We start from the raw sequence: 15,611 nt of genomic DNA on the forward strand, positions 1-15,611 counted from the left end.
CTAGGAATTGAAGAAACTTTTCTAAATTAAAAAATGCAATGAAAGTGCCAAAAATTTGCTAAGGAAGGATGAGTTGTTCAGATTTGCTTACAAGTGAATGAATAGGAGAATATAAAATTTTGTTCAAGTTGATTTATAGTCAAATAAAATTAATTTTTACCACCATTAAACTGTCTTGGAGAAGTCTAAACTTGATAAATTTATGCCTCAAAAAGAATCTTTATGGGGCCTCCCTGGTGGCACAAGGGTTAAGACGCAACCCATGAAGCTATCCGCAGCCACTGAAGCACGTGTTCTATCCTGGCCAGTCAGAGAGCTCACCCACATGCGCAGCAGACCTCTCCTGACTCACCTGCTGCTCCCCTCAGCATTGTATTTCAGTCAGTCTGCCTATTCTGGTTCCCCACTCTGTCTGTGGTGAATCCTCTCACCGACCCCCACACCTCTGGCCTGTATCCCAGCTCTTGTATGCATAAATAAACAAATCTTAAAAAAAAAAAAAAGTATATCTAGGGAGAAATTAGAGTTACTTGTGAGTTGCAAAAAGAGGTGAAAAATCCCTTTATTCATAGTTTATGTAGTAATAGAATTCAATACAAAACAGTAAGATTACCTTGCCAAACCTATTTTAAATTAAAATTACCATGGCTCTTTTCAAGACAATATTTTTGACTATAAAAGTCTTAAGTCTGTGGAAACTAAAACTTGACCATTTGTTGCCACTAGTGCAACTTCAATGCACTTTTTGTTATTGCCAAGTATGTTTAGCTTAGTAGCCTAAGCAATAGCAACCAACAACTTGGCAATTAATGATTTTAAAATTAAAAGATTAAGTCCATTGAAAGTCTAATTATGAAAACTGAAAGATTAAATAAAAGAGTCCAAATAATTTCTAGCTTAGTTCATAAATGAATATTAGGGGAAAAATGCTCAATTAACTTTTAAAATTGTCCTCCAGTAAAACAGATTCATTTTCTCTTGGAGATCAAACTTTTTGTAGTTATACATTCAAAGACTAAAGAAACTTAATTGAGATGCCTTAAAGATAGTAAGACCTAAGACCTGTTGCCATGACTTCAACAAGCAGCATGTAGCTAATAAGCCTCTATTGCAATCACTGAGAAGGAAATAGCTATTTTAGTCCTTAGCATTACTTCTAAGGATGCAGTGATCAAAACTAAAATTTGACCTAGAAGCTGTCATGGTTGTAAAGATGCATGACAAAAGGTTTGGCAAGCTCTAATACGAACAGGAAAACAACACCAACAAAGCAATCAGATTTCTCAAACTTCCAGGACAGTGAAGTGCAGTAAAACCAGCCAAAAGTCTAACACCCAAAGATTATACCCAGTGTACCGTAATGGGCAGACTCATTACTCTGATTCGTTGTCAGTGAAAAAAGGCTAGATGTTTTTTCATACTAAACAGCCAATAAACGAACAGTGAGCTACAGCCACTGGAACAGAGGAAGAAAGCTAGTGACAAAGACAGAAGAACTCAACTTGAAGAAAGCCAACAGCTTATACCCTAATGCTGTGGGCCTTGCAGAACTGGAAGCTCACCTTGGCAGCAGAGAGAGTGGGTAGATACTCCCGGGACACATTTGCAACTGGAAATTCATCTGCACATAGTACCTCCTATTAATTCCAGAAAGCTTCCGAAATTCATCTGCACATAGTGCCACCTATTAATTTCAGAAAGCTTCCATAGAAAAGGAAAAGACATAGTTACAAATATCCAATCAGTTTTTTAAAAAATCACTTGACCAGAGCGCTGATTTTAATTATGTAGTGTTTTGTTTTAATGAAGTTGTTTTGGGTCAGTCCTTTACATGGATGATGAGAGAGAACTGAATGAGTCTTTCATCTACAGGACAACAGCCTTCTTCAGCCATCATTTTGAACACTAAAAGCCAAGAGAGAATAAGAATGGGAAAAATAGGGTGGCAAAAAAGAAATAAAATGGAAGAGAGCCCCAGAATTGGGAAGACCTAATGGTTAGAATGTGAAATTTAAGGTGTTAAAAGAAATGATATTTCTTCTCTGCCCATCATCTCAATTCAATCATGCATATTAACTATTAGAAATATGAAAAAAATTGTAACATTTCAGTAATAAAATAAATACGTCATAGGGAAATAATGGATAGCATACTGACAATAGTTAACACTGCACTGCATATTGACAAGTTGCTAAAAGAGTGAAAAGTTTCTCATCACAAGAAAAAATCATTTTTAACTATGAATGGCAGCTGATATTAGCTAGGCTTTTGTGGTGCTCATTTTTCAATATATACAAATGTCAAGTCATTTTCTGTACATCTGAAACTAACATGTCAATCTTACGTCAATGAAAAAAGTGGGAAAATTCATAAGGCAAAATAATTACAACTATTTTTTTGTTGCAATCCTTTCATTAACGGCACTTAACACATTTTCTGACATGTTTCAAATCTTTAATTTTTAAATTTAGTTTGAACTTCACAAGGGTCTATGAATTTATAATCCATAATTAAATGTTAAATCATTTCATTTATGACTAAGTGGATGGCCTTACGTTTTAGGGCAATTTTTACAAATTTCTGATTATTTCATGGCAGTTAATGTAAAACTGACTCTTAAAAGTTTGTTTGGGGGTTCTTATTTAGATAGAGAGGGAAGCCAGTTGTATAGTCTTATTAAATACTCTGATTTAGAAAGTTCGTCTTCTTGCAGTATCCAGAGGACCACATAGGGTAGCAGTTAGTAATGGAACAATTTGTTGAAAAATTAGAAGGATAAAACAATCTTGAATCATTTGGTTGATAGAAACTGGAAATCATTCTCCTCCTATTTAATAATGTACAATTTGATATACAGTGTTTAAGTTATTGACGAATGCTCAAATTGTGAATAATTTTAGTCTGTGTTTGTTTGTTCATGACTTCTCTCTCCTCAGAATACCAACCATGATAAAAAAAAAAAAATAGAAAAAAACTTAAGCCAGACTCACAAAGGAAAAGAAAAAATCCAAATAAATAAAATCAGAAATGAAAGAGAAGTTACAACAAATACTATAAAGGGCCTCCCTAGTGGCACAAGGGGTTAAGTCGCAGCAATCTGAAGCTATCCACAGCCACTGCAGCACAAGCTGGATCCCAGCCAGCCAGGGAGTGCTCATTTTTCAATATACACAAATGTCAAGTCATTTGCTGTACATCTGAAACTAACATGTCAATCTTACATCAAGGAAAAAAGTGGGAAAATTCATAAGGCAAAATAATTACAACTATTTTTCTGTTGCAATCTTTTATCAGCACTTAACACATAACACATTTTCTTAACACATTTTCTGACCCACATGGCGTAGCAGACCTTTCCTGTCGTCTTGCCTGCTGTTCCCGTCAGCAGTGTATTTCAGTAGATCCACCTGTTCTGCTCCCCACTCTGTCTCTGGTGGATCCTCTCACCCCCCACATTTCTGGCCTATACCCCAGCTCTTATATGAATAAATAAATAAATCTTTAAAAAATAAATAGATAAATAAATAAATAAAATGGTATCTAAAGCCACATGGGCTAGTTACTCAATCACACTGAATTTCTCCCATGTACACAGGAGATATACGGTATTAAAACTTCTTATTGACTTTTTTTCCTAATCAATCTGTCTGATGCCTATTTGATTTCTTGCCAGTCTAGAAAATCCCACAGGGTTACTGGATGATTTCCTTTGTATCCCCAAGATTAGTATTACAGCTATTGATTTATAATTCTATACACCTTAAACCTATATAATGTTAGAAACCAAAGTTACTTCAACAAAATTTTTAAAAACAGAAATATCAGTTTCTTCTGGTTGCTGTTATCTTCCATAATTCCTTCCTTTCTATTATATCAGTAATGAACTCTGCCAAGATCCTTATCATCCCTGACAGAAATGCTGCAAATGCATGATCATGCAATAGAACCATTATTTAAGTCCTTATATCAAGACTTTCTCCCATATTTGCTAAAATAATCCAGACTTTTTTTTTTTTTTTTTTTGGACAAGACAGCCAAGAATATTTGCAGAAGAGTGTCTGGAGCTCTGAATACAAAGGAAGTAATAATGGGTTAGAGTAGAAAGAAAACAAATGGAATAAAGAACTAAGGACTGTGAAGGCAATGCAAAGGTGTCGAATTAGAGTAACAGGATGAGGGAACACAAGAATAAGACCCTGTGACCAACAGAATCCCTACATTGCTCACCACTAACTCATGCTCCAAATTGTGACCTACCTAACAGGGAACCCCCTAGTGTATGTGCAACCTGACATGAACAAGGTCCTCTGGCATTGTGCAAGCCTGAGTGGTTCTAATTTACATATTCAGAAACCCTCACTAAATGACAAAATCCAGGGGGAGTTACGGGATTCAAAGCTGAGGGGAGGTAGTTCAGAGTGTTGTTCCAAAGGGCTGAAATGTTTGTAAGATCTTGGGGAATACAGTAAGTGAACAGAAGAGAGGATGACGTAGTCTACAAATGAAAGGGAGTGAGTAGGAAGTGGGTGGGTAGTAGGGATCAACTGAGAAGTTCATTAGACGAAAGGCCTGGGTATAAAAGAAGCAAACTTCCATCAGGATGTGGTCCCATAGCCCATCCCAGGGTTCATGGAGAGTGGACAATCAGTAGCCTTCACATAGGAGAGCTGGAGAGAAAACCAACTCAGATGGATCCCAGACCAGGCTTATCCCACCTCCATCTCTGTTCCTGCTCTTCTGGGTCTCCACCCACCCTCCACCACCCCCTTCCACATGCCCTAGCAAGGTCACAGACTATCCAGTTTCTCTTCAGGGTTCCTCATTCAGGAATTTGTCTTTACGGCTGTAGCCCCACTTTCAAGCTTGACCAATGCTTTCAGTAATCCAAATTTAATCTAATTCTTTGCAAATCTGCAACTTTTATGTCTCCAATTAATGCATAATTTCTTTTGGTTTTTGTTTTAAGATTTATTTATTTATGCATACAAGAACTGGGGTATACAGGCCAGAAGTGCATGGGGCTGGAGTATTCACCAGAGACAGAGTGGGTTGCAGAACAGGCAGAATGACTGAAATACACCACTGAGGGAAGCAGTGGGTGAGACAGGAGCGGTCTGCTGCACCATGTGGGTAGCTCCTTCACTGGCCAGGGATCAAACTTGTCCCATGGAGGCTGTGGATATAGCATTACAGTGCTGTGCTTAACCCCTTGCACCACCAGGGAGGCCCAATGTGTAATTCCTTTTGAAGCAGAAATTATACTTACTCTACATCCTTCACTATGTCACTATGAGTAGAACAGGGTGGACATGTATTAGATCTTGACAAGAACACTTATTCAAATAAGTTAATATTAAAACATATTTAAGAGACTGCTTTCTGAAGAAGAATACTGGTTTTTTAGTTTAATTTTTTATTTTCTTAGATATTTCAGCTTTATGAACATGTAATTGAAAAATAAGATTGTATGCAATTAAAGCATAAAACATATAAAGTGATGACCTATGTATACATTGTGAAATGATCACCTATATTAAGTTAACTGAAACTTCCATTACTTTAGATAGCTATGCTTTTTATAATGGTGAGAGTGCTGAAGACCTACTCTTGAGGCAGATTTCAATATTTAAGACAAAGTATTTGTTTGCCACGCAAGTGTTGGTGGCCTGGGGTACAATGATGCTGCCACAAAATTATTTTTAAGATAATGCAAGGAGATACGTGATTGATTGTTGGTATCTTTAATTTTGTTTAACCTCTACCGTGTTGAGTATCACTTCACCTCTCAATTTATTTAAGTCAGGCTAGATTTATCATGTTATGTAAAGGGAAGTCCATTATGATAATTGCTCTGAAATGAATGAAGCTAATTGAGATCACTAATTTTTCTAGTGATCTCAAGTTCATTTATATCTAAGAAAACAATTAATTACAAATCATGCACTTTCCTTAATAGAGACTCCTCTCCAGAGACTTGTTATCCTGAACTCACTTTCTCATATATAATTAATAAGCAAAATTGCATTCTTTTTAATTGTTTCTTTAGAAGGGAAAGAATATGCAAAATTGTGCCAATAATGGATATCCTTGTCTCACATAGCTAGTACCTATTTTCATGATTTTTGGTCCTTATTGTATTATTTAGTAAAAGTAAACAAAAAAAGAAAGCTAAAACAGGAAGTCAGAAAACTCCCTTCATATCCAGTGCTCATTTTGTTAGCTGTGCTTCAAGCCTAGACAGGAAGTAGAGAGTGGACTTATCTCAGTAACAGAGCATGTCAACTAGAGAAAATATATTACTGTGTTCGGTCATCAGAGTATTTTGAAAGCACAATTCTATTTAAGCACTTCTCTTTTGCTTATTTGTGCCTTTTTCTTTAATAAAAAAAAAAAAAAACAGCAAACACAAAATAGTATACCCAGAAAGAATAAGCCAGCAGTCCTATTTTACTTGTATATTTTCACATATCATTTCCTTCTTTATGCCCTCATATTTCTTTTTTAAAAACATATGTTTGTTTGGGGTTTATAGACTTGAATTTAGTCATGGTATTTTTCACCAACAGAAAACAGTGTTAATGGTTTAAATACCATTTGTAAGACTTGCAAAACAATTTCTGTTTCAGCATAACCCCACAAGACACCATCATGTACTCAAATATAAAAATTAATGAAAGCGAACAAAACACAGAAACAAGATTCACACACAAACACACACACACACAAACATATAACAATGTACTACAAAAGTTTAGGATGCGGGGTTCCCTGGTGGCACCAGGGGTTAAGCACAGCACTGTGAAGCTATCCACAGCCTCTGCAACAGGAGTTCGATCCCCTGGCGGGCCAGGGAGCTACACACTTGGCTCAGCAGGCATCTCCTATCTCCCCCGCTGCAGTGTATTTCAGTCAGTCTGCCTGTTTTCTTCCCCACTCTGTCTCTGGTGAATCCTCTCACCCCCCAAACACTCTGGCCTGTACCCCAGTCCTTGTATGCATAAATAACTAAATCTTAAAAAAAAAAGTTTAGGATACTACCAGCATAAGAAATATAAGTCTATATATGTTAAAATATATAGTTCCCTCCCTTATTAATAATACACCAGCATAATTATTCTATATTATTAATGATATATAATGAATCATAAACACTACCACTTAATGAAGTCTCAGATAATTTCTGCAAATATATGCGGTTTCGTTTTGTTTCAACTGTTTCTTTATCCTCACTTGATGAGGACACAAATAATATCTAAGGCTGTGAAGAAAGACACACAAACTCTTTGCTTGAAGATTTAGGAATCTTCTCTGTTAAAAATCTGGGATGAAACTAGAAAAATGACTAAGAATGCAGTTTTGAGAATCATTACTGAAAACCATACTCTTCAATGATCTGGTCTGAATGTGAGGATCACAGTGTTGTATTGATTGATTGACTGATTTCCTTATTTATTTATAAGAGTATAGGCATTTAGAGGTGAAGTCCTTCATTTTACATGTGAGGAGAGGTAACACATATCCATAACAGCCAAGTTATGTCAAGAACTATTATCTCCTGATTTCTAGTCTAATATTATTTAACCAAAACATGTTTTATCTCTGTCAATTCATTTAAAACTAACCATGATCAAACACTTGAAGGTAAAAACTGCCAAGACTGAGTAGATGCCTTCTGATTACAGGGCATAAAATGCATGAGAGAAAAAAGCAGGATATAGTCAAAGAGGATAAATGCAATGGTAAGAACTGTGCTTGGATTGGGGTATTCAACCATCACGTGAGGGTGATTCTGGGGAGAGTGAAAAAGGGTCAGCAACTCTCAGTGGAAAGACCATCAGACCATTAAAGTCCAGGAGGAGGGAGAGAGGATTGGAAGGAAAGTGGTTGCAATGATATAACTATAGTATGGACACTGAGAGGTGATGACATTAGATCAGCAAGATGGGGTATATTCCAGAGTCCCCAAGTAACAGTCCAGGCTGGACAAACAGATTTGGGAGTGACAGGCACATAAACAATACTTGTAACATGAGGCTGGAAGTTTTTAGCAATTATCAAGGAGGGAATTTCAGGCCACTCTGGATAATATCAGCCCATCAGATCGAGTGACTTGTAAGGAGAATCAACTACAGAGACTTAATGCGTTTATTGGTGAAAAGAAAACAAAATTTAACATTCCTCCCCAAATGTAGCTCTAGGTAATGTTTCCAGAGCTAGGAGCCAGATTATAAATTAAAAGTAATATGTTAGAGACACAAGTAAAGGAGTAACAGTTGTCATGAGAAGTTCAGTTAACTTGATGAAGGAGAGAAGCATTCTGGAATAACTAGTCTCAAAGTATGCCCCAGATGTCCTGCATCCAAATTGGCTGGACAGTGTTAAAATTGCAGGTCCAGTTCACAGACTCAAAACTCTAAATTTGAATTTTAGGGATGCCAAAGGGATGCCAAAATTGGTATTTAACTTATTCTTTAACTTATTCTAATTAGACAATAAGCCAAAGATTCTGGAACAAGATGTTTTGTAAAAACATCAGAAGATTGCTAACTCTTTCTTCAAAAAAAAACAAGTAATGTGGAAGTAGCACAGGAGTTCCTGAGAAGAAAGTTAATTTGACTTTAATAGTTGAGCTGCAAAATAGTGATCAATTTATTAATAATCATATAATTGAGCAGTTGGCTTCTGAATAGAAAGTAGTAATAAACAGCAGACAATTTTAAGAACCATCTTTCAGCTTTGTAAACTAATCCTTCTCAAATTGTTTTTTAATATAATTTATGGTTTAATTATTACCCTTTTTGGCTTACTAATTATTTGTAAAATACCAAGGAACCATCTTTTTTTTCAAGTTCCTTCCCACAGCTTGATTTACAGCATAACTTAGTTTGGACTGTGTCCTTCTGAGATGAAAAACAAAAAATAGGACAAGATATTTATTTTGCTATTGTATAGTTTTGGCATATCTTATACATCATACAAAGTTTCAGAGATGAATTAAAATAAAACTACATAGTAAGGGGTTATGATAACAAAAAATAGCAGAATTTTTACCTTTCTTCTATGTGACCTCTGGACTCTTTGGTTATACTGGACTCTTTGGTTATACTCTCTGGTTATACTGGTTACTTAAGTCAAGCCTTTATTTCTTGTTGAGATGTAGTTTTGTTTGCTTGCTCAATCAGTGTAGTGTACCTATGATTTTTACACTATTTACCCTCATTTCCTTATCTCCTGTCCAACAGTTGAAAATAGCATGACCTCAATCAAGCAAGTTGAAGCACAGTACGGATCTAATTCTTTCTTAAGGCTTCTATGTTTCTAGGTTAAAACTAATTCTGTTCTTGACTTTAAACCCATCTCATTTACCCTAATTTTTCTGTTTTTCTATTGTCTAGGAGAAAGACCTATATTTGTGTAATAGTGAATGACAGGTCTGACGCTTTCCTGCTAAAAATAATAAAATGAGGTTTATGTGAAAGTTTTGTTTAGTTGAATTTTACGTATTCAATTTATGACGTATCTTCCAAAACAATAAGTTATAGTCAAGCCTATACTAATTTTTAGTTGACCTATAACAATTCAAATTATGTATTTTGTACAATTAACACGTTACTGAAAAATAAAGCAAGCTTCTAAACAGTTCTCTGCAAAGTAGTTTACAATGAAAGAGCATATTGAATAAAATATTTCTGCAATTGACATACAATTCCAACTTATACCACAAACTCAATTTTTAGTAAAATAAAACAGCCTTTAAATTCTAACACACTTCCACTCGGTCATCAATGTTCACAGTCAAATGTTCTGCAGTTAAATTTTAAGGTGATCTAGATTTCTTCATATTTCTAATTGAAGAGTCAGTCCTTTACCATGTTTCAGAAAACTTACATGGAATTTTCAGCTGTAAACCTGATGATATCTATTTGTGAAGCAAAGGTGTAAGACATCTCTTCTGGGAATAAAATACTCAAGAGCGAACAAAGGTCCCACCATGTGAATACAACTGTCATTAATGATTTTTGTAACCAACAGAACACAACAAAAGTGATGGTATGGGAATTATGGTGCTAGGTCATAAAAATCCTTGTAGCACCTGCCCGAGTTTCTTGCAACACTTGGGGTTACTCCCTCTTGGAACTCAGCTGCCATTTTGTAGAAAGCCCAAGTGCTTGGACAGCCCCAAATGAACTCCCAGGCAATAGCCCGCAATAACCACCAGCTATGTGTGAGCCATCTTAGACCATCAGCCCCATCAAGTCATCAGATGGGCAAATTCCCAACCTATATGGGACTGCAAAGGCAGAGACCTTGAATAACTGTGGTCACAGCAAGTGACTTTGGGCTCAGCTGTCAGTGCACAAACCATGAGAGGTAACAATGAATTACAGTTTTAATTCACTGATTTGGGGCACACTGTCATGCAACGAAGATAGCCAGGGTATGAGTTTAGGGTTCTTAACTCAGGTTCAGACTATTAGATTTTTTTTATTATTATTTCCTAGGTAAAATAACATAACAGAGGCCAAGGGACTCTTGTCTTACTAGTAGTCTAGCTTCACTAAAATGTTTTTTGATTTGCTTAATGGAAATAGCTCAACTTTAATTCCTGACATTTCATTTTTTTAACTCTTTTACCAACTCAAGATATGAACTAAACAATTTATAGACTCTTGCCCAACAAGAGAAAACAGGATCCCCAAGATTTGCAGGATCCATCCCAAAATATGGGATGGATCTGGGATTATCATCTGCCTCTCCTCCTTCAAATCTTGATTGTCTCCAGGGGGTCATATTCCTCCTAAAAATATAAATAAGTTAAAAACACTACCATGTCTGATATTTCTTTACCTGGACTTACAAAAAAAGCATATAGATAGATCTTTAGCTGTGTTTTTTACTAAAATTAATGACAGCAAAATAGTTCTTTCTGATTTTTTTTTCTCTTATCAAAATGTATGGTTTCCTAATTCTAACACTGAATGTTTACTATGTCATTTTTACTCTTCTAATTTTAGGGTATGTAGTGGTTGATGTTCCTCTTCCTACAGGGTTGATCTTTTCCTTCTCTATCCCTCAACCAGTACGCCCCATGTTCTCACCTTCAAACAGATCATTCGTTATAGAGATTTATCTCTCACAGAAGTCTTCTAACCTCCAATCTTTATTTTACTTCTGTTCTTGTTCTCTGATTAAATTCTAAGTATGTATTTCCAACCTATTAAACATTCGTGTGGCGATATCTAGCCATGTCCTCTTAAGCTTTTAAATGTGAAATGAGTCTTCCATCTCAAACATCCAGAACATAAATCACTGGTTTATCCTTTAAATATTCTACCAAGGGCATTATCTCCCCAATCTCCAAGTTTTTAAATCACCAGAGAAAATCTCTTATTCATTCTCCTCTTTGCTCAATTTTTATACCAAATTTTATAGATTTTTGCGTTATCTTTTGTCATTGTATTATTCATTATCTTTATTGTATTATTCACTATTCATTATTCATTATCATTGTATATTCATTACCTTTCATCCATCTTTTTATCTCCATTTCCACTATGGCTACTATTCCACTTCAACTGGTCTATCATGGTCATATCATTCCACGATTGTTGTGACAATTGAGTTTCTCCGTTCCAATTTTTCTTTTTTATTAAACAACAGCCCTCAATTAATCCTCCTCAAAGACTAACATTCCATGGTGCCTCATTTTCTATTGTATAAATTCTAATTTCCTCTGGCTGCTTTTGAAATTTTTCCAAAATCAAGTCCCATCCTGTTCTATTGCGTCCCCAAACTCACCTTCCTACTTTGAGACGGAAGGCATTATTCTAACTAAAACAACTATTTCCTTCCCAAATCCTTTGCATTCCTCCAAATCATGTTCATTATCACACCCTCCATGAAACTTTCCATAATATATCTGTGGAACTACAGAACATTCAGCATCATTTTTTAGATAAAACAAAGACTGATGGTCTCACAGTGGATATTCATAAAGTATATATGGTCAAGTAGAAACGTAAGTGATGTGCTTAGGGAAGATATGAAAAATATCCCTGACCTATCTCAGCCCTGGAACCTGACCTTTAATAATTAGAGACCTTGTAGGTTATCAAAGTTAATCTTGACACTACAATGTCAACACATTTAGAAAAGAATCAGTCATGCATCTTTTGGTATGAAATATTTCAACATGCTCTTTCTAGACAGCAACAGTTTGGGACAGAGGAAAATCCCTGTTGAATACCTAGACAAGCTGAAGGCATCACTAAGAAAAGAAATGCAACGGAGAAAGCAACAAGAGATGCCAAAAATCTCAATTTGCCTACTTTACAAATCACTTTTTTTTAGTCTTGTGCATTATAGATATGATCACTATAAATTATTCAAAACATTTGATTAACCAATTACCCTCATTCTTCTACCATGCTAGAGTACGCATTTCTTCTTCTGAGACAAACAAGAAATGATTGCTATCTTCACCCCCAGAGCACCATTTTCTTTCTTTAAATAATAAAACTCAGTTGTCAGGATGCCAGAAAAAGTGAATTCCGCTTGCTGGCATGTCACATATTCCCTGCTCCCTGTGCCCCCTCATTCTGGCAACTTGGACGCCAACCAAAAAACCCTCTCTCCCCACTAAAGCTAAATAAGAGCAGTTCTAAGTAATGGTGTTGTGCGTTTTTTGCAAGCAAGTTAAAAAGGAGAAAAATGACCTTAAGTGACCAAGTGTTTTCTCTCTAATTTCTGCTCAGATTTCCTTTCTTCTTGCTCTCATCTGTCCCATCTGCTCAGTGGTCCTCCTATTTGTCCTGAGTCCTGGCTTCAGGCTCTCTCTCCATTACTACTTGCCTGTTATTTACTTTCCTGAACTCTGAGTTCTTCCTGGCTTCCTCTACCTACTTTCTCCTAGGAGCGATCTGACACCTGCACAAGTGTTTGCTGATCTCTATTATACTAGGAAACAGATAGGTAATCCACTTCGGACAGAGACAAAGTTTAGAGATTATACTAGGAAACAGGTAGGTAATCCACTTCTGACAGAAAGAGACCAAGTTTAGGGATCTGTCACATTACAAATCAGAAAGAGAGCCCATAAATATTTGCAATCAAGCCAAGATTATCACAACAGGCCAGGCATTAACACCACCCCTTTGAGTCACAAGGATGTCTTCTATCATTGGAGTCTAGGTCAGCAAAGTAAAATACAATGGTAGCTGTTTTCATTATAGTTTGAAAATCCCAGTTGCAGGGAACTTCAAAATGTTGACATCCTCTTACCTTCTGCAGATAATCCATTCAAGTACAAAGAAAACAATGTCATCTTTTCTAGTGGCATTTTAATACTTTTACTCGAGTGATATATACATTACATTAACCCAATATTTTGGCTTCCCACTTATAATAACTTTTCCCCCATGTGTTACTCTAGCAAGAACTTATGTGCCCAAGTACAAACACACAAAATAGAGCCTGAAATATAATCCGCCACTCTTGGGAAAGTGTTTTATCTTGACTGATCAGCTTGAAAATACTCCTTTTCTTATAGAAAACATTTAAAGACACTGCATCCTGGAGATCAGTTTCAACACTGTTTTATTTAAAAGCCCCAAAAATGGGTCTTTCTAAAACTCCTCCAGGGTCCGGCACGCAGAGACTACGAATGTCTTGCTCACAGCTAACATTCATAGGCAAAAATGTCCCCAGCCTTTCTCCTAAGTTGGCCTGTGTCTATGAACTGCACCGATTAGCAGTCAGAGCATCCCCTAACCCTTGAGCCTGTGGGAATTTGGGGATTGCAGCCCGAGCATGTCCACCCCAAAGGCCTCCTTCACTCTTGACGAAATCCCTCACAACAAAGGACAAGGCAGGGGCGAGGGGGAGGGGCGGGGTGGACTTGGCCTGGAGAAAGGCGTGGACAGGCTCTGAATAGTAAACCCGGCCGCCGGCGGGTCGCTAATCAGTAACCGTGGAGCAGCACCGGCCTGTCCCCCCGGGGAACCCCGCACCCCGCCTGGAAGACCCGGCGGTTTCTCTCCCGGCCCTCCCCAGCGCTCCTAACTCATCCCCTGCAGCCCCAGCTCCCGGGGCTCCGTCCTGGTGGGCGACCTCACACCCTCCACCCCACAAACCACATTCCTGGGGGGCTCCGAGCGGCGGCCGCTCCTCTCCAAAGACGCAGACTCTAGAGTCCAAACTTCAGCAGAGCCGAACCGCGCCCAGCCCCAGGCTCTGCGCCCCGAGCCCGCCTGGAGCTCCCTCCAAGCAGCCGCTCGCCCCGCGCTGGTTTAGGGGGACTCAGCCGTCCTTGAGCCTCCACTGCAAGCCCTTTGCGCAAAAACCGCACTGGGTTGAGCCCCGGGCAGGACCTGGACCCCATCTCGCCCGCCCCAGCATTTCCACTCAAGCCTGGACGCGCTGCAAGTTTGCCCAAGTTTCCAGCTGCGCCCCATCTCCACTTGCTCCCCAAAGGCCACTCTGAGAAGCGGGGACACGTGCAGACAGCGATCTTCTCGGAGCCCCCTCCCTAGTCCCACTCCCGGGGTCTCTCCCCGTCTTTATTTACGACTCAAATGCTACCCCAAGCGCGGACACCACCCCAGCCCCCCGACTTGGCCCCAGCGCCCGGGGCGCACTGGAGCCCGGCACCGCCGCCCGGGCCCCGGCCCCCCGCAAGCTGCCCGGCGCGCCCCTCGCCCCGAGGGCGCCCCGTGTCCACCAGCGCGCCCCGAGCAAAGGCTGGAGACCGCCGGGCGGGTGGGCGCGAGGCGGAGGCCCGGGGGGAGCCCCAGAAGCCGGCGAACGCTGCTTTCCCCAACACCTCCGAGGCCGAGCCCCCGAGCGACGCCTCCCCGGCGGGCAGCGACCCCCGGCGCCCCGACTCACCCATGGCAGAGGTCCGGCTCCCCGCGAGCGCCGGCGAGTTCTCCGGGCGGCTCTGGAGCTCCGCGCGCCGCGCCAGGGACAGCCTCGCCCTCCCCGCCCGGCCAGGGGTCGGGGTGCCCGGGATCTCCGCCGACGCGCAGACCCCGCCTCTGTCCACCTGCCTCGGGGCGCTCTGGCCGCCGGCCTGGCCGCGCTCGCCTCCCGCCGCGCCCCGCCCCGCCCCTTCGCCCCCGGGGAGCCACGTGCCAGCGCCTCCCCCCGAAAGTTAGTAAATGCTCTTTACCTGCGCGCTTTGCCTGTTCTCCCCAGGATGCCCGGGGAGCCCAGAGGATCCTCCCCAACGCGGAGAGCAGGAAAATAGAATTCCAGAAACCAGCTTTGATTTGATGCTTTCACATTCCCCCAACTCTGCCCTGGTCTCCAGTACACCTTTTTTTTTTTTTCACCTAGTAAGGATATTAGTAAAGACAAGAGGAAGAGAAAATGTTCCCATTTCTTTAGAGTATCTCTTCTCTTTTCTTTTTGTTAGTGGAACCTGGCAAGGATGGTAAGTCCTGAAAGACAACACACACTTATAGCAGCACTATTTACAATAGCTCAGCTATGGAAACAACCCAAATGCTCAAAAATAGATGACTGGATCAAGAAGATGTGGTGCATATACACCATGGAATATTATACAGCAATCAAAAAGATAAACACATGCAATTTGCAGCAACATGGAT

The 15,611-nt window shown here is 39.4% G+C and overlaps 1 protein-coding gene across 2 annotated transcripts in view; it reads right to left on the reverse strand.

Moving 5' to 3' along the window:
* GPM6A (glycoprotein M6A) overlaps positions 1 to 15,187 on the reverse strand; it is a 257,004-nt gene extending 241,817 nt beyond the window's left edge. Inside the window, exon 1 of one of the 2 annotated variants that reach the window (XM_054701053.1) lies at positions 15,170 to 15,187. Coding sequence is in view for 1 of the 2 variants with exons in the window: in XM_054701052.1 (XP_054557027.1) it covers positions 14,887 to 14,890 (4 nt within the window). In the remaining variant the exon portion in view is untranslated. Of the gene's footprint in view, positions 1 to 14,886; positions 14,951 to 15,169 lie in introns of those variants that run through there. The other variant, XM_054701052.1, reaches the window with a different exon arrangement.
* Between the last annotated feature and the right edge of the window lie 424 nt (positions 15,188 to 15,611).

Source organism: Talpa occidentalis, unplaced genomic scaffold (genome assembly GCF_014898055.3).
Source record: "Talpa occidentalis isolate TD23 unplaced genomic scaffold, MPIMG_talOcc4v2.1 talOcc4.4, whole genome shotgun sequence".
Classification (NCBI taxonomy): Eukaryota; Metazoa; Chordata; class Mammalia; order Eulipotyphla; family Talpidae; genus Talpa; species Talpa occidentalis.